The 23478-nt window shown below is 43.5% G+C and overlaps 1 protein-coding gene across 2 annotated transcripts in view; it reads left to right on the top strand.

Annotated features, from left to right (window-relative positions):
* Nucleotides 1–23478, top strand: part of LOC137570873 (heme-binding protein 2-like) — a 38385-nt gene that overhangs the window by 9302 nt on the left and 5605 nt on the right. For both annotated transcript variants that reach the window (XM_068279580.1, XM_068279581.1), the window contains exon 2: nt 7857–7986. In XM_068279580.1, coding sequence (XP_068135681.1) covers nt 7857–7986 — 130 coding nt within the window. The remainder of the gene's footprint in view (nt 1–7856; nt 7987–23478) is intronic.

Raw genomic sequence — 23478 nt, 5'->3', positions numbered from 1 at the left:
ACAGCATCTCTGCCTGCAGGCCGCTTAACTGCCTTGTCCGCCACCACCAACAGGGTCCAGGACGCCAGGTGGTGCTGCGGTGAAGGGGCTTGCGTATCACAAGGAAGCAATGACCAGCTAGATGAGTGTGGTGGGGGGGCACACCTGACCCAAGATAATAAGGTCGTTGCTTCATTGTGGAGAGACCAAATTCGATCAGCTGGACAGTCACTGTGGTTCTGTCATTGAGCTACCTCTGCCCAACCATATGGGCTTGAAAACCGCCATCGCCTGCACTCTCGCCATGGTGCGCACCAGTCCAGCACGGCCATCACTACACAAACAGCTGTTTGCGGTGCGTTACACAGTGAGTTTGGTCTGTCAGTATGAAGCAGTACACTAATTAAACTACCTGATTGATGTATACCCGCAAGATGTTTTAAAGCACTTTATGCCTCCAATTTAACATGCAATGTGATTTCTGCCCTGCTCTGCGTCAAATCCGTAATTTTCCCTGGGACTTTTGCCGTGTATCCCACTCTGCCATGCCCCCCTCCAGGTGTTAAACCCCTTGAAACATCTATTCCATCACTTTTGTGGCCAGAATTAATGTTTGAAGTTTTGAAAGTTCGCCTGCCCATTAAAGTCTATTGCGGTTTGCAAAGTTCGCGCAAACCCGAACTTTTGCGGAAGTTAGCATTTGAGGTTCGCGAACCTAAAGTCGGAGGTTTGAGCCATCACTACCTATACTGAAGGGGGGCGGCTGGTGACAGTGGCCTAGGGCGGTAAAGAGTACAAATCTGGCCCTAATTCTGAGTGGTACCATTGGTGCACATGGCAGTTACGACCGAATATTAGACCGAGTATCCTTGATCTCTACACATGGCTTGCTTTTTATTAATATGGTAAATCTGGTCACTTTTTTGCTATGACTGGGAAGGTTTCTGTTTTGTATTTAGTAGCAACAATTGTTAATGACACAGCAGGAATGTTAATCACTTGTATCGCTATTTCATATCAGCAGTTCTTGCTTTGGAGACCTGTGTCCAGTTAAGAACATTTTAATTACACCAGCCAGTCACAAGACCCATTAATGCTGGTATAGTGAGTTTGCTCAGGTCCAGATATTTTGGTAGTTAATAACAATTTACACATCTTCTGATCTTATGCATCTTTTGCTTATTTTTCTGTTTTGTCTGTAAAAGTCAGAGGATCCATCTATAAGTAAAATATAATGTTATATTAAAGAGACACTGAAGCAAGAAAATAATAATTATGATATAATTGTAAGTGTAGTATAGATAATCGCTAGAACATTAGTAGCAAAGAAAGTATTCTCATATTTTTATTTTCAGTTATATAGTTTTTTTATATAACATTGCATAATTCTCTAATATTTGCAGTTTACACACTACTCAGCATTCTAAATGATTTTACAGAGCAGGCCAGTGAACTATTGACCTCTCCTCTGTGTAGAAAAAGAAGATATAATGACTGATAGTTGAGATAACCAGCTTCAGAAGACAGAGCTCTCTGTGACTTTGAAAGTCATGGAGCTCAGTGGCTTTTTTTGCATAGATAACAACTGGAGTTTCTTAACTCTTCCTGTACTGGAAACAGTATTAGACTTATGCCTCTGCTCCTAATGTTTTATTTCTTAGCTGTACTACACATACAAATTATATCATAATTTTTTTCCGCTTCAGTGTCTCTTTAAAGCACACCTGAACCAAATAGAGCTCATACCTGGGATTTCTATAGTGTCTCCATACACTGTTTAGCCACTAAGTTACGCAGGCTTCTCCTTGGTTGGTGCTCCCCCCCTGTTCACCACTGAACGTTGCATGCTCTGTCCACTCCATACATCTTCTTTAACCTCCTTGGCGGTTCGGGTAAGCCGCGCAGGAGGTTTTCTCCGGCCCTGCTGGGCCGATTTGTTTAATTTTTTATTTTTGCTGAACGGAGCTAGCACTTTGCTAGCTGCGTCAGCACACCGATCGCCGCCTCCCCGCGCTCGCTCGCAACTATCCGGCGCACCGTGCGCCCCCCCCCCCCCCCAGACCCCGTGCGCTGCCTGGCCAATCAGTGCCAGGCAGCGCTGAGGGGTGGTTCGGGACTCCCAATGACGTCCCGACCTCGGTGACCTCATCCCGCCCCGTCATCCCGCCCCGTCGCCATGAACGGGATTTCCTGATCGAAGCGGGCGGGGGGATGCCGCTGAGCAGCGGCTATTATGTAGCGAGCCCTGGGCTCGCTACATGATATAAAAAAAAAAAAAACCTGCTGCGCTGCCTCCTGGTGGATTTTTTTATACCGCCAGGAGGGTTAATCTCACTCCCAAATGGCTGTGCATAGCTTTGTTTAGGAACCTACAATGGGCTCTATTCACAAAACTTCTCATACATGAATTATTTATCACCTAATTGATAAAAATAACCTTCCAGCACATTTACAAGCGAAATAATCACTCACTTTCTGCTCTTTGGAAGCTTAAAAATGTAACATAGATAAGGGGAAAACGGAGGTGTAATGATCTGTTCTGCTGTCTGTACAGGCAGGCAGCTTTTTGACCATTTTTCAGGTCTGCATGCTGCATGTCCCTGGAAAGGAGACCTGTTTTCTCTCTGCAAGTTCAGATTTGCTGTTCTGGTGAGGGATTTGCATTCACTTATCTGGTTTAGCTCTGCCTCTTTTGAAGGCTTGCAGTATAAATGCCATTTCCTCCCAGAATTCCCTGCTGGTCATAAAGGTTTGGTTCTGCTGGACTTACCCTGAGTTACAGCCCCTCTGCTAATTGTTTGCTAAATATTGTCTTAGAGTAGTTATCTTTGGGAGTGCACTAGCATTCCTTCTAGCGCAGTCAGGTTGTTTATTATCTGTATTGCCTAGTTCTGTCTTATCTGTTGAGATTGCACTTTCTCCAACGGCGGCTGACAGTGAATCGCTCTGTTTGGATCGCATTCGCCCTAGCGGTAGAGGCGGTGGATCTTTCTGTATTTTGTCTTGGAGTGTAAGCCAGATAAGCGGTTGCTACTGGTTGCTCCATCTGTCTGTCTGTTTGGATCGCATTCGCCCTAGCGGTAGAGGTGGTGGATCTCTCGGTACTCTGTCTTGGAGTATAGCCAGAGCAGCGGTTGCTACTGGTTACTCCTTCTGTCCGTCTTGTCCGGAACAAACGCTTGCTGTTGTCTGGGCGAGGCAAGCGTTCGCGTTCTTTGTTTGTTTTCTTTTTTCGTGTTTTATTTGTTAGTCAGGGTTGGTACGCTTTGTCGCTGTTGCGCTTCACGTGCGGTGACCGTACATTGCACGCGCTTTGTCGCTATTGCGCTTAATGTGTGGTGACAGCGTGTAGCTAGTCCTTTCTGTTCTTTCGTGTTGGATTATAGTTTGTTTATTGGTTCTGTCTTTATTCATCCTATGATCTGCCTTTACTCAGTCTTGTGTCTCTATTAGCAATCGCTATTCTTGCGATTGCTTTCTCACTTTGGTCTTCGCTGTTGTATGTCAACCGTCGCCGGGTGGCGACTAGATTGGTGGACATACATACATTCTGTCTCTGTGCTCACTCTCTCTCGAGAGGCTATCTTGCCCTGTATTGCTTCATTTCGTACAATTTCTATCTGGCATCTGTTGCTGTGCAGAGGGTTTATTCCTCTGCACTCCACAGCTCCATCTGCCGGTTGGAATTCCTCTCTACAGGTGCATTTGCACCAAAGCTGGGTTCCCTTATCTAAACGCTTGTGGGGGTTTTCGTAGTGTCGGCGCACAGGTTGTGCGCTGACCACGGAGATAATTCCACATTCATGACAAGAGGTAAACGGGTGAAAAAGCTGTGTCTGCTTGTGAGTATACATTCTCTAGTGGATGGTGCCGGCTCCATATCTCTACAGTTGAACGTCCACTTGGTGAACGGATAGCCAAGGCACATCCTGCTGATTACTGGACGGAGTGCTGCTTCCCATTTACTTCTTTCTATACATTATCTAGTATCAGGGGTGTACACAAACAGGGCCGGGCCAGGGCAGAGGCAAGAGAGGCTCCAGCCTCAGGGCGCAGTGTAGGAGGGGGCACACAACTCACACAGCTATCATTCCCCTGTTGTGTTTGGGTGCTGGAGCCTCCTGCTGCTAGGCTCTGCCAAACCTCCTGGCCCAGATCTCAGAATTGACTAAATATTGCATGTGGTTACAGGAGGCCAACAAGGGCATAGAGGACATGTGTTAATATCTGAGTTTAATGCCCTATTTGCTCTTAATGCATTGTGTTCCAATGCGGCGCAACGTATTAAGGACTTGATTCACAAAGCTGTGCAAACTGTTTAGCACGGGTGTGCTAAACAGTTAGCACGTGAAGTGCCGTTCGCGGAATTTTGCGCACGCAAAGTGCCGCGATTTGCGGCAAATTGCACGTGCAAAAGTCCGCGATCGCGCGAATCGCGGCACTCTGACAGTTTGCACGGCTTTGTGAATCAAGCCCTAAGTGTAAAGAGGGCCTTACATTAACTCTGAAGTGAGGTAAAAACAATTGAATTAAGCCGACTGAGGGGCTAGATACCCCTAATCCAGTGGTCCTCAAACAAAGGCCCATGGGCCGAATGCAGCCCCCAAGGCCTTTTCACCGGCCCCCACTCACAAAATGTATTACTTATAGATGCACTCCACTGCATCTTTAAATATCGGTGGCTTGCATATAGAATAGTAGTGCTGGCACCACCAATCCACAGGGAAGCCAGCGAGCAGTCATTCTCTGGCTTCCAATCCAATTCCACATCAGATGACACTGCTGTCCAATTGGTTTAGAAGTAGCTTCCGCACACTCCAACAGGTGACATCTAAACGATTTTATTGAACAAGCAGACTATTTAAAAAGGCTAGTATCCAAAGGAGGAGTACTATATACGTATATATGTTTTTTCTGCCTATACCTTGACAAAGGGGACCCACAAATGGCCCTGAAACGATTGTCAGCCAAAACTGTCAGATGAACATTGCATGTGTGTAATGGAGCAATAAAAACTTGCACTTTTTGCTTCACTAAGACTGTGTGCGGACCCCTCCTTTGGATACTTGTTTATGCTGCCTAGGAGTCCTGCACCAGCACTCGCACAATAAGGTGTGCGGTTCTTTTTTCTACATTAGATTTCAAAAGGCTTACATGTTTCGGACAGCAATGTCCTTATTCATATCCTGGGGCTATTATGTATACTCCGCCCCCCCCCCCCCCCCCCCCCAGCAGTCTGAAGTATGTTGACCTGGCCCTTGACCGAAAAAGGTTGGGGATCGCTGACCTAATCCTTAGGGCCGGTTCACACTTCAAAAACTGATCCAAGTAAAAACCGATCCGTGAAACAGTTTTTATTGTGGATCAGTTTTTGATCCGTGACCCTCTGTTCCATGTGGTGAATACGACACATCCGTCAATCCGGGGAAATTGCTCCCTCCCCAAACTTGTGATCCACTTGGTGGAACAGGCCGATTGGATGCGTTCCAATAGAGCAATGTGAACGGGTCTTATTGTTTAAGATAGGATCTGTTCGCAATTCACTAGGATCAGCCCGTTACGGTCACCTAAACAGAATGTTTTTATGGCCAGTGTGAACTGGCTCTCAGACTCCCTCTGCTGCTTGTTGTCTCCTGGGTGCCTCCCATCCGTTTCCTGTTCCCAGTCCTCTTCATCCCACAGCCTCCCAGAAGATCTGAGTTGTACATGTGTAGTGACAGAAAGCGTTCATGCACAAGCACTGTATTTTGCTGTGCATGTGTGGAACTCATGCATGTGCAGTTCTAAAGTACTCATCACCATGGGGGACTTCAAGGAGGCACTTGGACTGAGGAAGCTAGTTAAATATGAAGAAGGATGGGGAAAGGGAAGGACCCTGAACACAACGAGCAGCATGAGTGGTCTCAGGTTTAAGTAATCTAGATTACCATGGGCTTTGTTTCCGTCCCCCCCCCCCCAGCATTCTTTGAGGCCCCTTTTACACTTTGCATTGCAAGTGTGCAATGTGTTTCCCTGTTTTACTGCATGGTAAGGCAACAGCAATGGAAGTGTATGGGGCCTTGCACACTTACTGTGTCACGTCACGTTACGCCAGAAGCTTCTGAAACGCCTCTAAGCCAACGCAAAGTCTGCAGCATGAAGTCAAATGGCCACCCAGGAATTTCATTAATGGGAGCGTAGTGCATTGTGGAGGGCGGCGCTATGCATGTGACCCTGCCAGCGCACTCTGCCGCAGGGTCATATGTTTGTGTTGCGGTGGATACAGCAGGAGCATCGCATCCCCACCACAACACAAAAAATAAGTGCAAAACCAGCCTAAAGGGAAATTCCACTTTTGTCCCATAAACTTTGTGTTTTTTTTTTTAGTTTTCAGTGTTTTTCTATTCTATTCTGCTAGTCTTCTGTTCTAATGTCTTGATAGGAGCTGGCCACACACTAGCAGAAGATTAAATAAGAATAGAAAGGAAAATGGAAGAGTACATATACAATAAAAAAATAAAAGGAAAAAAAAATATTTTTATTGGATAATATTTATACTTTAAGTCAAATTAAACTTTATTATAAAGTATCTAGGAGAGATTAAATATCCATGGGTCTATTTACTTTTAAAGTAGGGTTACTGATACCACCATAAGCTGCCCACCAAGCCTAACCTCCACTGCCCCTAGCATGAGGAATACATGAGTACTACATTGAACAAAGTCTATTTGCAAAGAGGGGAAGGCTTTTCCATGCCCCCCCCCCCACTCCCCCTTTACAGTTTGCCTTTCAATTTTATGGATCATGTGAGTTGTTATGGCTCAGGACTGAAGCCCCACTTCAGTGGGCTTTACACTCCCTGGGCTTTACCAGCTTGCTTGGGGAGCAAGAAGTTAATGTGTGGGGGATAAATAAATAAAAATAATACAAAATATTGAAGAATAATGACAGTGTGGCCTAGGACCGACTAGCAGCACTTTTCTTGCTTCTGATATGAAAAGTGCCAGAGCTTCCAGGCCCAGTCTGCTCATGATGCCAAGTGAGACAACTACCTCAGGCGGCAGAAATCTGGGGGCAGCACCAGACAGAAACAGTGAAAAGAGTGCCTGGCCAACCTATACTGGGGCAACTGTACCTGGCTAACCTATACTGGGGGCAACTGTACCTCGCTACCAACACTGGGGGCCCCTATAACTGGCTACCTACCTATACTGAGAGTGTTTTTTGGGGGGGGCTCACCGCAGCTATAGTGTGTGGTGCAAATTGTCACGTACTGTGCGATCATTCCAATTCGGGGGAAGGGGGGGGAAGCATCCTCAGGCAACAGAAAAGTCTAGAACCGTCCCTGAGAGCTTCAGCCACTAGGGAGCACTCTATAGGCAGTAGAAGTGCTAGGGAGTCTTGACCAAGGTCTTATCACTAAATAGGTACAGGCTTACTGAACAGGAAGTACTATGATTCAAACCCAGGTCTCCTGTGTCAGAGCCCTTAACCAGTACACTAACCAGCCACTTGAGGAATGCGATTTCCTAAAAATCACCCATAGCATTACATTATCAAGAGCTTTACCAATCACAATCGCTTAGAAGAGCGCTGCTAGTGGGTCCCAGGCCTAAGGGAACGGTTTATAAACATTCCCTTGACAAAAATGCCAGGGAAAATGTTTAAATCTTTGCAGCTTTGCTGTGGTATTGAGCAGGGGAAATTGGGGAATGCTGCACCAGGATGCAGTTAATGAATACCCATAAACACATTGCCTGCCGTGCGCCATACGTGCATCTGGCCAGTTTTTTTTGCTTACTAAATGTATACCAATTTCAATGAATCCCCCTCAGCATCTTTGCAGTCAAGGTACCAAACTGTCATCATCTCTATATGATTTCTGTTATGTTTTGCAGACGTTTGAGCTAAGACAATATGATACGACACAGTGGGTGACAACATACCTAGAGCTGGATGGTTTAGGCCTGGGAATTATGAAAAGCTTTAAACGACTTTACAACTACATAAATGGAGACAATTCAGAAGGTACTTCCCTTATTCTGTGTGATTGCTTTTTATACTTTTTTTTTTTACATTTGAAGAAATTAGCATTAATTAAGCTGGCTATACACTATTCAGTTATTGCTCGATTTTGTTTTCGATTGATATTAAGATTGATATTAATGGCTAAAATTGTTTGGAAGATAGATCTGCAATGTTGTTTTTTAGTTGGTTGCAAATAATTGATCATAATATTGATTGTAACATTGATTCCAATTTAGACTGCAATTTTTATCGAAAACAGAAAATTGAGTGATAATTGAATAGTGTAAGGTCAGCTTTAGTTTTCTTTGTAAAACAAGTAGAAGTCTTGAAGAACTGCTTTGAGTCCCAATGCAAGAAATACTTTATTTATTGATGAGATTAGATTACAGCATATAGACTGTATGTACATAAGGCATTATGAAATGACCTGTGGAATGTAAAGGTAATTGACCTTTGCTTTGCTGGAGAAAAGATAGCATTTTGTCTGTTTGAATAGCTGTGCAATGATAAAGTATGACCCCAGGCACCTCTTGCTGAGAATCTAACCAGAGATATGATGTCACAACATCACTCTCCTCCAGGCCTGCTGCAAAGGCCTTGTTACAGATCATGGAAGATTCACTAGTGCAGCATTTCTGAGGTAATGGAAACATGCAGGCTGCCAGCCATCCATAAAATGAAAGTTAGGCTAGGTTCACACTTAAGGCTGGATGCACTAAGCAGGTCCTGACCGGATACGCTGTGCCCAGTCACATACTATTCACAATACCAACTGTTGTGCATCTGGCCCGCAGCTGCAGTCGTCACCATTCGGGTCCTCCGCACATACGTTGCTGGGCTTGGGGACAAATGCCGGTAATGGTAAGCTCAGAGCCCAGGCAGAATAGGGCTTTCATTGGATAGATCAATTGGAATCCTACCTATAACAGGTAGAATTCTCATTTGTCCACCACTGAACCAATGAAAATCCTCCCTGGTGTTATGTAGGATTCCCATTGTTTTTTTGAAATCCAATGATAGCCAAATAGTTCTGCTGGGACTCTGATACCAGTGTTTGTGCAGAGGACCCTAACGGCAACTGTAGACACAGAAGAAATGTGAGTTTATCCGGAATGCTTAAGAAGGAACAGATGGAAGATGGTTCTCTGTTCAGTTGAGACTAAAACTGAAATTTCTGGCCATAATGGAAAATACAATGGATGGTGCAAACCTAATAATATTCATCACCCCAAAACACAAATCTCACAGTAAAATATGGTGTTTGCTATTCATTGGGAGGCATAGGAAAATAAATCAAAATTGAAGGAAATGTGGATGGTGCTAAATACAGGGCAATTCTTCATAAAGTCTAATTTCAGTCTGCCAGTGATTTGAGACTGAGAAGAAGGTTTGCCTTCCACCAGAACAATTGCCCCAAACTTATGGTGCTTTAGGGGACCCAATGGGAATCCTCCTAGACAAATGGCCGCTTCTAATTGCAAGAAATAGGGGCCCCAGCAAGAGTCACTCACTATCCACACCACCAATAGGTTTAGCAAAACTGTGCGAATGGAGGTGGTAGCCAAATTGAACACCATGCACGAAGCCCATCGGCCGAAAGGTCCTGGCCCCCTGGGTCCCCTGTTTCTTACAAATCAGTGGTCGCGGCCAAGCGTATTGCGTTTTCCACGAGCAGTAAAAAGCCGTTTGTCTTTGGGGATGTCTATGGGGTCCCCTAAAGTAGACTAGTGCCAAACTTACAGCTAAGACTCCACAGAAGTGGTTTAAAAGGGCATATTTATATGTCTTGAAATGACTTGGTCAAAGCCCAGACCATTAGCCTATTGAGAGTCTATGCCATAGCTTGAAGATTGCTGTAGCATCAGCACAGCCCACCTAACTTGAAGGTGTTGGAGCAGTTATGCTTTGAGGAATTGGGTGAAAATCCCATTGGCTAGATGTGCTAAGTTAATATAGGCCTACCCCAAGAGACTTGCGCCTGAAATTACAGGAAAATGTGGCTCTACCAAGTATCGACTTGTCTTGAGCACCAATGCACATTCATGATTTCTGTTTTGTAAAACAAATAGTGTTGTCCCCCAAAAAATTAGTTTTAATTCCAGGCTGTACGGCGCAACAAAACAATACAAACACTGAGGCAGATGAACATTTACTTGGCACTGTATGTAGATATTATTTCCAGCTGAGACAGACGCTGACTTAATAATACTAACTAACATCAACCTTCTAAATCCCCATTAAGGCAGCTTAACAGTCACATTAATTCTGTAATGAGTCTTATTCTGAATGCAGAATAATTGGATCTGCTTAATGTGCAGCATGTTTTCACACTGTACAGTCTTCTGTATATCCTTGATTATCTTGGGTATATACCTAACCTACACCTGTACAGCATTATGATGCTTCAGGAAGGTGTTACACTGATTCCTAAACTTCTCATATGACCAAGGGTGAATGGTTTTATGGCCTGAAACTGATTTTTACACATTAATATTTATTTTACATATTAGTACAAAGATGCCAATTGTTAAGCGGCACCACTACTCATTGGCGTAACTAAGGAGCTTGGGGCCCTGGCATAAGTTTTACATGGGGCCCCAAGCACTCTATTGATATTGAGCCCTAACGCCTACCAAGGGCACCTGCAGTGTCAGAGTAGTGTAGTCAGAGTAAGAGCCCGTTCTCACTACGGCGATTAGCGGGTGATTCCCACAAATTGCCAAAGCGCTAACGCTTTTTAAAGCGCTACTGCAATAGTAACTATATGTCACTGCCGCGATTGCCACCGCGATTTTCGAATGTGTGTCCAGTGATTTTACAGCACTAATCACTGCAAAATCACTCGTGCAAAGTGTGAATGGGCCCTAAGGAATAGTTTGTTAATGATTTCCATTATTTAATGCACATTGGGCTTGATTCACTAAGTTGCACTGCTATAGCAGTGCAGCTTAATGGCAGCAGGGAGTGTTATAATCTGACTTGACAGTCAGGCCATTGGGCCAATCTAAGTGCAGGAATATCGTAATTTGAAGCTACTGAGCCCAGCGTAATTTCACTGCGCTCTCTATGGCTGCATAGCGTGTGCAGGGGATTATAACACTCCCTGCAGTCATTAAGCTGCTGTAGCAGCGCAGCTTAGTGAATAAAGCCCATAGAGGTGTTCATTACCAGCACAGCACCAATGAAAAGCTAGTGGACCCCTCTGGTCCATGGCCCCCGAAGCGCTTGAAACCTCTGCATCCCCTATTGCTACGCCACTGCCACTACACAATTCACTTACAACTTACTGTAATGTTCTTTACAAATTCTACAGATAATTTCAGTGAGAAGTCAATTCAAGAGGAACTGTAGTGAAAAAACAAAACATAATGAATAAAATTAGCTTTTTTTTTCCTTATCAGAGTTCACATGCCTTATCAGAGTAGTACAGTGAGTGCTACTCTGATAAGGCACGTGAACTCTGATAAGGCATGTTAATTCTGATAAGGCACGCTATTTGTTATAGTGAATCAACCCCTGATGCTGGAAATACACCATGCGTTTTTTTCGGCAGATAGATGGTTTAATAGATGATTTCCGATCTTATTTTCGATCGTTTTACCGCTCGATTTCTCATAGAAGTGAATGGAAATAGATAACAAGAGGTAAGAGAATTGAGAATTGAGCGGGAAATCGAGTGGAAAAACAAATCGAAAATATATCGGACGGAAAATCGAAAAAAAACGCATCATGTGTACCCAGCATGAGAGTTCATTGCACAGAGGGAGATATTGCTTGCTTGGCAGTTGGAAAAAGCTGTGATTTCCCACATTGCAACACGGTTCACAGACAGCAAACTGTCAGGACCTTGGTCGTGACATCACACTGTGGGAGGGGTTTCACCACAATATCAGCCAAACAGCCGTCCCTGATGATATATTCGAGAAAGGAGGTATCATCTACTGATTGGGATGAAGTTCAATCCTTGGATAAACTTCCTCTTTAACCTACCATTATATTTGTTAGTTGTACGAGGAAACAAACAGCTGGTAGGAAGGAACTTATGCATACACAGAAAGAACATTTCAATTCATGGGACACCAATGCTGCAAAATAAATGGGCCCATACATTTGCCAACCAACCAATCGACCATTATTATAATCGAATTGGATAAAAATTGATGGTGTCAATTTCAGGCCAGAAATTGGCCGCACGGTCGATCGTGCATGCTGGAAAATTTCGGGCCGCGGTTGGTTGGTCAGGTGCGCGGCGGTATGACGGCAGAGTTGTGAACGAGCAACGAGACGGCGAAAACCCTGCCGCTGCAATGTATAAATGTATGTAGTGTGTGCATTCATACATTACCTGTCCGGTGTCAGCCTCCATGTGGTTTCCGTCCATCTCGCCAGGTTCCGCATACACGGCCGGCGGCACTATGTCTGATGTCACGAAGGTGCATAGCGGCTATGCGCTGCTAACGTCTATGCGGCTTACTGGCGAGATGGACGGATGGACCCGGCAAGCTGCTACAGGACAGGTAATGTATAAATGCAACACACTGCATACATTTATACATTTTGGGGGCCGCGGCGGGGCGGACAGCGGCGGATCAGCCCATTCCCTGATGATTTCATGCTGAAATCGGAAGGGAATCAGCCTGTAGTGTATGGGCAGATTCGATTAAAGACAAATTTATTCCTAATCAGATTCGATTAGAGATAAATTTGTCTCTTGGTCGAATCTGCCCATACTCGTTCTAATGTATGGGGACCTTAAGTGTGATGAAAAAAACCTGTAAAGGTGGCCATACACTTATAGATTTGCAGCTTATTCGACCATCAGGTAGATTTCTGTCAGATGCCTGTCAAGTCGAATCTGACAGGAATCTATCTGATGTGTACCACACACTAGGAACAGATTTCCAATAGATTTCAGAATTAAATCCATTGGAAATCTATCTAAATGCATTATTGGACCATTAGATCCAATGCAACTCTATAGGCCATGGATCTACTAACAGCAGCAGATCGACCTAGATCTTCCATCCTGTCAGATAGATCAAGTCGATCGAAATCAATCGAAATTGTCCACAAATCGATTCATAGATTTGAAAGAATAGATTTCTGATCGATCAATTTTATAGAATTGATCGATTGATGGCTGAAATCGACCAGTGTATGGGCCCCATCCAATGCCAGGTGATAAAACACTCACTGCATGGCTGATTCAATTACAAATATAGTGCTCTAGATGCCTATGCAAATTCTAGCTTGTCTAATGCTGGGAATACACGGTTCATTTCTGCCGGTCATTCTCAACTCGATCGTTTTTGCCGCTCGATTCTGCAGTCGATTCTCTTATCTTCTGCTCGTTTTTAGTCAGTGTTTTACATTCTGATATTTATCACATGGTGACATTTTTACTGCTGGCAGGTGATGTCAGTGAAAGGAGATGCTGCTTGTTTTTTTTGGGGCATTGTTATTTCCCACAATGCAATGAGGTTCACAGACAGGAAACTGTCAGGACCAACATCCTGACATCACACTGTGGGAGGGGTTTCACCACAATATCAGCCATACAGACCCCCCTGATGATCCGTTTGAGATCCGTTTGAAAGGAATAGATTTCCCAGGGGAAAGGTGGGTATCAGCAACTGATTGGGATGAATTTCAATTCTTGGTCATGGTTTCTCTTTAAAGCTAATGTAACCCCGTATTTAAAAAAAAAACAAAGGCAGATACTCACCGAAGGAGAGGGAAGGCTCGGTCCTAATGAGCCATCCCTCTCCTCTCCCGCTGCCCCCGATGCTGCGCTGGCTCCTCCGTTCACATCCCTTGCCGAGGGGACTTCGGAAGTCTTTGGGAGCCGAGTCCGTCATAGAGGGCGCGCACGTGCATAGTATAGAGCGGCCCGTCTTCGGGAGCACTCGGGCACCCGAAGGATTTCCGAAGCCTCCCTTCGGCCGGAAGACAGCGGTATTTGACCGAAACGGTCGAATACCGCTACAGGGGAGCCAGGACAGCAGCGGGCACCGGGAGAGGACTGATAGTCCGCCGACAGCGCGTACACACGCACTACTGTCGGCTGAATGACCGCCCAGCAGGAGGGTCTGACGGACCCGTCGTTGCCAGATGTAGTGAGTGTGTACGCACCTTTAGAGTGGTTATATCATCAGTTAGCTTCAGTCTCTAGCCAGCAAAAACAGCACTAAAATGTTGTTTGGCTAAATGATACGTAGATAAGGTGAAAAAAAGATAAAGCAAGATAAAACTTTTATGTGCCAAGGCCATAAATGTGAGAAAGGGAGAGACAGAAAGAAATATATTTCCCTAAAAGCTCCATATATGACTTAAGGCTCGTACACACGTCAGAAACAACCTTATCAGTCCACCGACATACTGTACACACGCTGTACTGTCTGCTGAAAACCCGCCCAGTGGGAGGTGACGACGGACCCGTCGTTGCCTTTGATCAGACGTGTGTACGAGCCTTTAAGAATATAATGAACAACACATAGACAATTTACTCTTCTTCTCATGTTGCAGGATCTGGGGAAGGACTGTCATTCATGTGGGTCTATGTGTAACATAAGGTCGATTCCAGGCCTCATTTCCTGGAATCTGAGCAATGCATTAAATCTATCTATCTATCTATCTATCTATCTATCTATCTATATATGTGTGTGTATATATGTATATGTGTGTGTGTGTATATGTATATATATATATCTATATCTATATCCTATACAATAAAATGCAAGTGTCCCTGCATCATCAACTGAATGGTTGTGTGTCCCTGGCTTTTTTGTACTGAGCATGTGCACAGCCAGGGCAGTTAGGACACAGGGCCGGACCTGACAGTTTGCTGTCTGTGTTTCACAGAGGTTTTCATTGCATTGTGGGAAATAACAGCTTACTATAATACTGCTCAAATTATGTTTATATTAACCACTTTGTCCTTCTTGACGTATAAAAACGTCAAGGAGGACAGGCGCGCTCCCGCGGCCGATTGCGCACTCCCGGCCGCGGATTCGGTAGCCAAGGAATCAATGTATCGGGCTGTGAAGCCCGATCACTGATTCCTCTCCCCCGCTGAAAAAGCGACAGCTTCTCTCGGAAGCTTCGCTTTTTCTGAAGCTATGTCCCTCTAAGCGTACATTGTACGCTTAGAGTGATGTCATGTAAACAAAATCGAGATTGCCATCTTGTGGCCAAAAAGTAAAACTACAAGTAAAAGTAAAAAAACATTACCATACACAATTATTTCCCCAAATAAAACACTTTTATATCCCACCCTCCCAAAAATGCCCACATAAAATGTTTAATAAAAAAAAACAAAAAAAAACCCACATAAATATTTACCTAAGGGTCTAAACTTTTTAAATATCTATGTAAAGATGAAATATTTCTCTATTTTTTTTTTATAAGCTTGTAAATAGTGATGAATGCAAAACGGAAAAAAATGCTCTTATTTCCAAATAAAATATTGTCGCGATACATTGTGATAGGGATATTTAAACGGTGAAATAACCGTGACAAATGGGCAATTACAATACGTGAGTTTTAATTATGGAGGCATGTATTATTTTAAAACTATAATGGCCGAAAACTGACAAATAATGAATTTTTTAATTTTTTTTCTTATTCTTACTGTTAAAATGCATTTACAGTAAGGTAGCTCTTAGCAAAATGTGTCCCCCAAAGAAAGCCTAATTGGTGGCGGAAATAACAAGATATAGATCAGTTCATTGTGATAAGTAGTGATAAAGTTATAGGCTAATGAATGGGAGGTGAACATTGCTCGGATGCATAAAGTGAAAACGACTGAGAGCTTAAGTGGTTAAGTTATACATGTTTTCTGTCTACTGCAGACTGCCCTTTGTTTTTACCAATCAGCTCATTATCCCTTTAATAAAGACCACACAATAATATATTTATAGCAGGGTCCTCCCCCCTAACCTATCCAACTTAATCATGCACCCCTTCACGTGGTACCCTTCCTGCGGACTGACTTAGATTTGATCTATGTGGTCTCGAAGACTTAACCTATTTTGGTTCCTGGACGTAGTTTCTACGTCCAGGAACCATGTGCGCTACCGCGCGCTCCCGCGGCCGATCGCGCGCGTGCACGCGCACTCCCGGCCGCGGATTCGGTAGCCAGGGAATCAAGGTATCGGGCTACCGTGCCTGATCATTGATTCCTCCCCCCCGCTGAAAAAGCGACAGCTTCTCTCAGAAGCTGCGCCTTTTCTGGCCGTTCCCTTCCCGATGCGTCACTGTAAGCGTATGTTACGCTTAGAGTGACGTCATGTAAACAAACTCATGGCCGCCATCTTGTGGGCAAAAAGTAATACTACACCTGTAAAAAAAAAATAATTTAAAATTAGCACACATTTACATTATAAATCTATTGTTTACCTCCCACCCTCCCAAAACTACCCAAATAAAATGTTTACAATAAAAAAAAAACCATTACAATAAAAAAAAAAAACATGTAAATAATTACCTAAGGGTCTAAACTTTTTAAATATCAATGTAAAGATGAAATATTTCTATATTTTTTTTATTTTAAACTTGTAAATAGTGATAGATGCAAAATGGAAAAAATGCACCTTTATTTCCAAATAAAATATTGTCGCCATACATTGTGATAGGGACATAATTTTAACAGTGTTATAACCGGGACATATGGGCAAATACAATACGTGAGTTTTAATTATGGAGGCATGTATTATTTTAAAACTATAATGGCTGAAAACTGAGAAATAATGAATTTTTTCCGTTTTTTTCTTATTCTTCCTGTTAAAATGCATTTACAGTAAAGTGGCTCTTAGCAAAATGTACCCCCCAAAGAAAGCCTAATTGGTGGCGGAAAAAAAAAGATATAGATCAGTGCATTGTGATAAGTAGTGATAAAGTTATAGGCTAATGAATGGGAGGTGAACATTTCTCACGTGAAAACGACGGAACCTGAATGGGTTAAGCTATATTGCATGATCTAGCATCTTGTACCCTGTTGTCAGTCTCCCTATTAATCTATTGTCCAACACTGCATATAATGTGACAAAATTGCTCCAAACTGTTGGTACAATCCCATTTCATAGTAGTCTTTACATTAGAAAAAATTCAAAGTTTCAATCAAGTTTTAACATTGCAGCAGCTATTCTAAATATACTGAATCACACCCTTATACCCAGAGCATCATCTCAATTTTCATAATAAAGACTTTTTAGCATGGTTATATATTTCTTTAGTAACTAGATAATTATTTCCATTCCTTAGTTAGTTCAGTAACATTTAACATTTACCAAAACCTTTCATGCACTGATAATGGCTGTTTCATGGCCTAGACAGCTCAGTTTACTTTGTGGCAGCTCCTATTTCAACAGCACTCCAACTATGGCATTAGATATATGGAAAAGTGTTCGCAGCTTTTTCAGAGCACTGTGCTCATTCTCTGCATATATGGAAAAGTGTTCGCAGCTTTTTCATAGCACTGTGCTCATTCTCTGCATATGGCTGTTTATCAAGTATTATATGCAATTAGGATTTGGATGCTAATGTGAAATATGCATTAGAGAGATATGTGTAGCATAAACTAAAGAAATGGAAAGCAGACAACAAAATAAAAATACACTTAATTATGTGAAACTGGGGATGAAAAAAAAATGCATTAATATCTGCTCTGGCTGAGCAGAGTTCTCTATGAGTGGCAATAAAATGTATAAATTAAACTGCGATGCAGAATGCTGAAGTTAACAGCTCAGAAAATATTTAAAGTTCATAGAACAGATGAGTGCATAATGCTGAAAAGTGCCTTAGGTAGAGTTACAGAGAATGGAAAACAGAAATCTAAATAAAATAGAACTTAGCTAAAAGGATCAAACCCGGTAGTTTAGGGGCAAACTGTAGAGATGGAGAACTCACCAAGAAGCATGTGATCAGTTTGATCAGCTGATATATTTGTAAGGTTCTGATTTGCTGTGAAGACTTCCTGGTTTAATGCAAGATCATGACCAGCCAATCAGAGCCTTACAAATCTGTGAGCTGATCAAACTGATGACATGCGTCCTGGGCAGGGCCATCCCTAGCAGGCAGATCTTCTGTTCCTCTCTCCGCTCTAATAAGAAGGGTGTCTAATTAAGGCGATACGCCAAGTTCAATCAATATCTTATCCCAAATAAAAGCCCTAATCGCCACGTCCATCACCCACCTGTAAGTGCTCACAACGCTTGGCTACATACTTATTTTGCTTACGCTCCGTGACACTTAATTGCAATATATAACAATTGTATTGGTTGAAGCTGGATGTATCTGGAGTGATTACAGGGCACCCCAGTTAGACAAAGTATTTGTTAAAGCAAGAAGAGGAAATGGAAGAGTTTGCTGCCATTAAATCACGTTTGAAGTGAGAGGAACATAGAGACTGACATATTTATTTCCTTTAAAACAATGCAGATAGCCTGGCTGTCCTGTTGAGCCTCTGCCTCTAACACTTTAACCCATAAACTCTGAAAAAGCACGCAGATCAGATGTTTCTGACTGAAGTCTGACTTAATGCTTGTTTCAGGTGTGTGATTCAGATACTACTTCAACCAAAGAGATCAGCGGGGCTACCAGGCAACTGATGTTGTTCAAAAGGAAATAAATATGACAGCCAACATATCTCAGTTCAGATGTACTTTAATAACTGCTTTGGATGGTTTTAGCCAAGCACAAAAAACTTTGGATGGGGCCCCTCTCCCCGCTTTCTTCACAGGTAAACTAAGAACCAATGTTATTCAACTGGCTAGTGCACACTTAAATGTGTTTTCCCCATGCAATAAAAACAGACAGCAGTGAAGCACTGCATGCATTTTCTCTATCAATTACATTAGCTTCTGTGATAAAACGTGCATATTTTCCCACATCTAGACACACATGGGGCTTGCTTCACAAAAGCTTGATAATGCTGATCACGCCTGCGCTAGCATTTTGCATGGGTTATAACGCACATAACTTTTTTTGCGTGCAAATGCAATTTTTCTTACGCGTGTAAACACGAATTTTCACGTGGAAACGTTTGCTTTTGTGAGCGAAAATAGCGCGGGCATGATAAGCATTATCACGCTTTTGTGAATGAAGCCCATGGTGTGCAGAAAACGCATACAGAAAACTGAACTTGGGGAGTGGTAGAGTTTGGGGGCAGGGCACTGTACACAAGACCCTGCTGCACACAGAATAGGGACAGTCTACATATCTTTGTCTACAAAACTGTGTATGATTCCTTATCAATGGCTGAGTAGATGCAGTCATTCGAGCAACTGTGCTGAGAGCAGAGAGCTTTTTCTCTCCGTGCCCTTAGTTATTAGTCTCTCAGGACAGGGAAAAGAAACTCCCCATCGCCCCATGGGACCACCTGTGGCTTCTGGGCCCTCCTGCGGCTGCATCCCTTGCGGTGTCTATTGTTACGCCTCTGATCACTTCTATAGTTGCTTTGGATAGTTATAATCAATAACAAACTCTTACCCATCCCCAGCCTGCACCTTTAACACTTTGACTGTAGGTTTTGGTGCCCTATATCAATTATTATGTACAGAGTGATTGGGGGGGGGGGGGGGGAGCAATGTAAAACATGCACTGGGGCCCAGAGCTCCTTAGCTACACCACTAGGCCCAATGATGTACAGACACATAGCTACCCTTCACGCTAGAGACACAGGAGGAGGGATGACACGACAGAGCACCACCAAGCGGGAGGGGTGAGGAGTGGGAATAATGGGGTCAGCCAGGGCTCGGGCAAGATGATCTGCATTCTGGATCACATGCCTCTGTTCACAAATGGCCTCTGTACAAAAAAGGGCCTATGTACACATGCTAGATACTTGGCAGACGCCACCCAAAACGGTCACCTTAGCTGAGAATCCCATAAGATGTATACAAGGCTTAAGATCCTGAGACCACAGAAAAGAAGGATGGAACAAATAGAGGATGGCGGAAACAAAAGGTGGACAAAATAGGAAGGACTGTTCAGTATTAGTTTGATTCCTTTATCCAATCTTAAAAATGTAATGTTTGTGCATTTGCATAAATGTATGAGAAAGCTTTACATTAAAAATATTTCTTGAGAAAGGAAGGGAACTATACCCCATACTAGGGTGAATCAAATAAGACGTGGGTATGGGTATAACATAAAGCTAAAAAAATAAATCAACTTCAGACAAGTCCAGAGGAGATAATATAGATCCCTGTTAAAAAAATGGTCATAGGAGAACTAAAGTAAACGTCGAAGGAATTTAATAAAGTACAGTCAAAACCTGCAGAAAAGCGGGCGAGGTGGTGGTGGTATTAAAGTGGTGGTATTGCATAATTTGCAATAAAAGGGCAAAGGATAGATGTTAAATACATACCAATAATTTAAATTGGACTCCAACATGTAACGATTGGTGTCAGCACACAGAGAGAATCTGATTATTGGTGATCTGCAGTATCACCAATAATACAGATGTATACCCGATTATTGATGATCTGCAGAATCACCAATAATACAAGTATGACTAACCTCTGGACACCTAATGAAGTGTAAGTGTTTGGTGTAACTGTAGGCTATCTCCCGTGAGGCGGGAGACACTGGCAGCTCGGCCAGGCACCACCTGAGGAGCAGGTGGCCCTCGGCTGTGCAGGGACTATCTTCTAAGAGAGGAGATAGAGATGATCTGGCAGCCCGTGATTCCCTGGTAAACTGGGAATCAGACTGTACTGCAGCCAGAGGACTCCAGAGGAGTAGAGGCCACTGGCTGCTAGCAGGCCAGACTCTCTGAGGAGCAGGAGTCCTAATAGCTAACTGACACTTGGTGGAATAGTGTCACAGCTAGTACAGATAGACTGAGCACTCAAGGGATGAGTGACCTAGAGGATCGGGCAGGCCAGGTCGGCAACATACGAGCAGATAAGGTACAGAGACAGAAGGCTGATTCGGTAACCGGGTACAGGCAGGGTTTGGCAACAGGTAGGCATATATGCAGAGGTACCGAATCAGAAAGCAAGAGAGAGGTCGACAGAGCAGATAGTCATAACAGATATAAAGCACAGTCCTAGTCTGAGGTGTGAGGTCCGTGGTCTCGACACCCAGGAACTAGTCTAAAGTATAACACAGTAATGACACAGTGATCCTAAGCGTGGGTGTGAGGTCCTTATACTTTAGACCAGTTCCAGGGTGTAGAGACTAACACAGTAATGACACAGTGATCCTAAGCTTGAATGTGAGGTCCGTGGTCTCAACACCCCGGAACTGGTCTAAAGTATAACACAGCAATGACACAGTAATCCTAAGCTTGGGTGTGGGGTCCTTGGTCTCTACACCCCGGAACTGGTCTAAAGTATAACACAGCAATGACACAGTAATCCTAAGCTTGGGTGTGAGGTCCTTGGTCTCTACACCCCGGAACTCTATAACACAGTAATAACAATAGCGTAATCTGGCTAAGTGTGAATTCCCTGGTCCACCTGGTTCTAACACACTGTGGGATCTGACTGAGGTCTGAGTGCTCACACGTAAGTATTCGCAACGGCAGACAACCAGCAACTGACAAGCAAGATCTATATATACTTGCAGTGCTGTGCAGCTCCGCCCGAGCCACTCAGCCAATCCAGAGTCCAGCTGGGATGAGCTGATCGGCCTGATCAGCTGATTCCCCTTCTGCTGGTATAAATGGCCTGTCGCCTGACGCGCGCACGCGTAGCTCTCCATCTGTGTGCACTAGAAGGTCCAGACAAACCAGACACATGTTGCTGTGCGGAAACCGCCGGTCTGAACGCGGAGACAGCCGCCCCGCCGCCAGACCGCGCGACGTCATCTCCGCTATTCATTACACAACAGAGAGCATACAGGGAGTGCAGAATTATTAGGCAAGTTGTATTTTTGAGGAATAATTTTATTATTGAACAACAACCATGTTCTCAATGAACCCAAAAAACTCATTAATATCAAAGCTGAATATTTTTGAAATTTGTTTTAAGTTTGTTTTTAGTTTTAGCTATTTTAGGGGGATATCTGTGTGTGCAGGTGACTATTACTGTGCATAATTATTAGGCAACTTAACAAAAAACAAATATATACCCATTTTTAATTATTTATTTTTTACCAGTGAAACCAATATAACATCTCAACATTCACAAATATACATTTCTGACATTCAAAAACAAAACAAAAACAAATCAGTGACCAATATAGCCACCTTTCTTTGCAAGGACACTCAAAAGCCTGCCATTCATGAATTCTGTCAGTGTTTTTATCTGTTCACCATCAACATTGCGTGCAGCAGCAACCACAGCCTCCCAGACACTGTTCAGAGAGGTGTACTGTTTTCCCTCCTTGTAAATCTTACATTTTATGATGGACCACAGGTTCTCAATGGGGTTCAGATCTGGTGAACAAGGAGGCCATGTCATTAGTTTTTCTTCTTTTATACCCTTTCTTGCCAGCCACGCTGTGGAGTACTTGGACGCCTGTGATGGAGCATTGTCCTGTATGAAAATCATGTTTTTCTTGAAGGATGCAGACTTCTTCCTGTACCACTGCTTGAAGAAGGTGTCTTCCAGAAACTGGCAGTAGGACTGGGAGTTGAGCTTGACTCCATCCTCAACCCGAAAAGGCCCCAGAAGTTCATCTTTGATGATACCAGCCCAAACCAGTACTCCACCTCCACCTTGCTGGCCTCTGAGTCGGACTGGAGCTCTCTGCCCTTTACCAATCCAGCCACGGGCCCATCCATCTGGCCCATCAAGACTCACTCTCATTTCATCAGTCCATAAAACCTTAGAAAAATCAGTCTTGAGATATTTCTTGGCCCAGTCTTGACGTTTCAGCTTGTGTGTCTTGTTCAGTGGTGGTCGTCTTTCAGCCTTTCTTACCTTGGCCATGTCTCTGAGTACTGCACACCTTGTGCTTTTGGGCACTCCAGTGATGTTGCAGCTCTGAAATATGGCCAAACTAGTGGCAAGTGGCATCTTGGCAGCTGCACGCTTGACTTTTCTCAGTTCATGGGCAGTTATTTTGCGCCTTGGTTTTTCCACACGCTTCTTGCGACCCTGTTGACTATTTTGAATGAACCGCTTGATTGTTCAATGATCACGCTTCAGAAGCTTTGCAATTTTAAGAGTCCTGCATCCCTCTGCAAGATATCTCACTATTTTTGAATTTTCTGAGCCTGTCAAGTCCTTCTTTTGACCCATTCTCTTTTGACCCATTTTGCCAAAGGAAAGGAAGTTGCCTACTAATTATGCACACCTGATATAGGGTGTTGATGTCATTAGACCACACCCCTTCTCATTACTGAGATGCACACCTAATATGCTTAATTGTTTGAAGGCTTTCGAGTCTATACATCTTGGAGTAAGACAACATGCATAAAGAGGATGATGTGGTCAAAATACTCATTTGCCTAATAATTCTGCACTCCATGTAAGCTTAAATTGAATGGGAACCGCATTTTAAAAAAAATGAAGCAAATACTTTCCTAAGGAGAGGGAAGGC

This window comes from Hyperolius riggenbachi, chromosome 4 (genome assembly GCF_040937935.1).
Source record: "Hyperolius riggenbachi isolate aHypRig1 chromosome 4, aHypRig1.pri, whole genome shotgun sequence".
Lineage (NCBI taxonomy): Eukaryota > Metazoa > Chordata > Amphibia > Anura > Hyperoliidae > Hyperolius > Hyperolius riggenbachi.
Note: the sequence above shows the minus strand (reverse complement) of the source record. Positions and strands in the feature narration are given on the sequence as shown.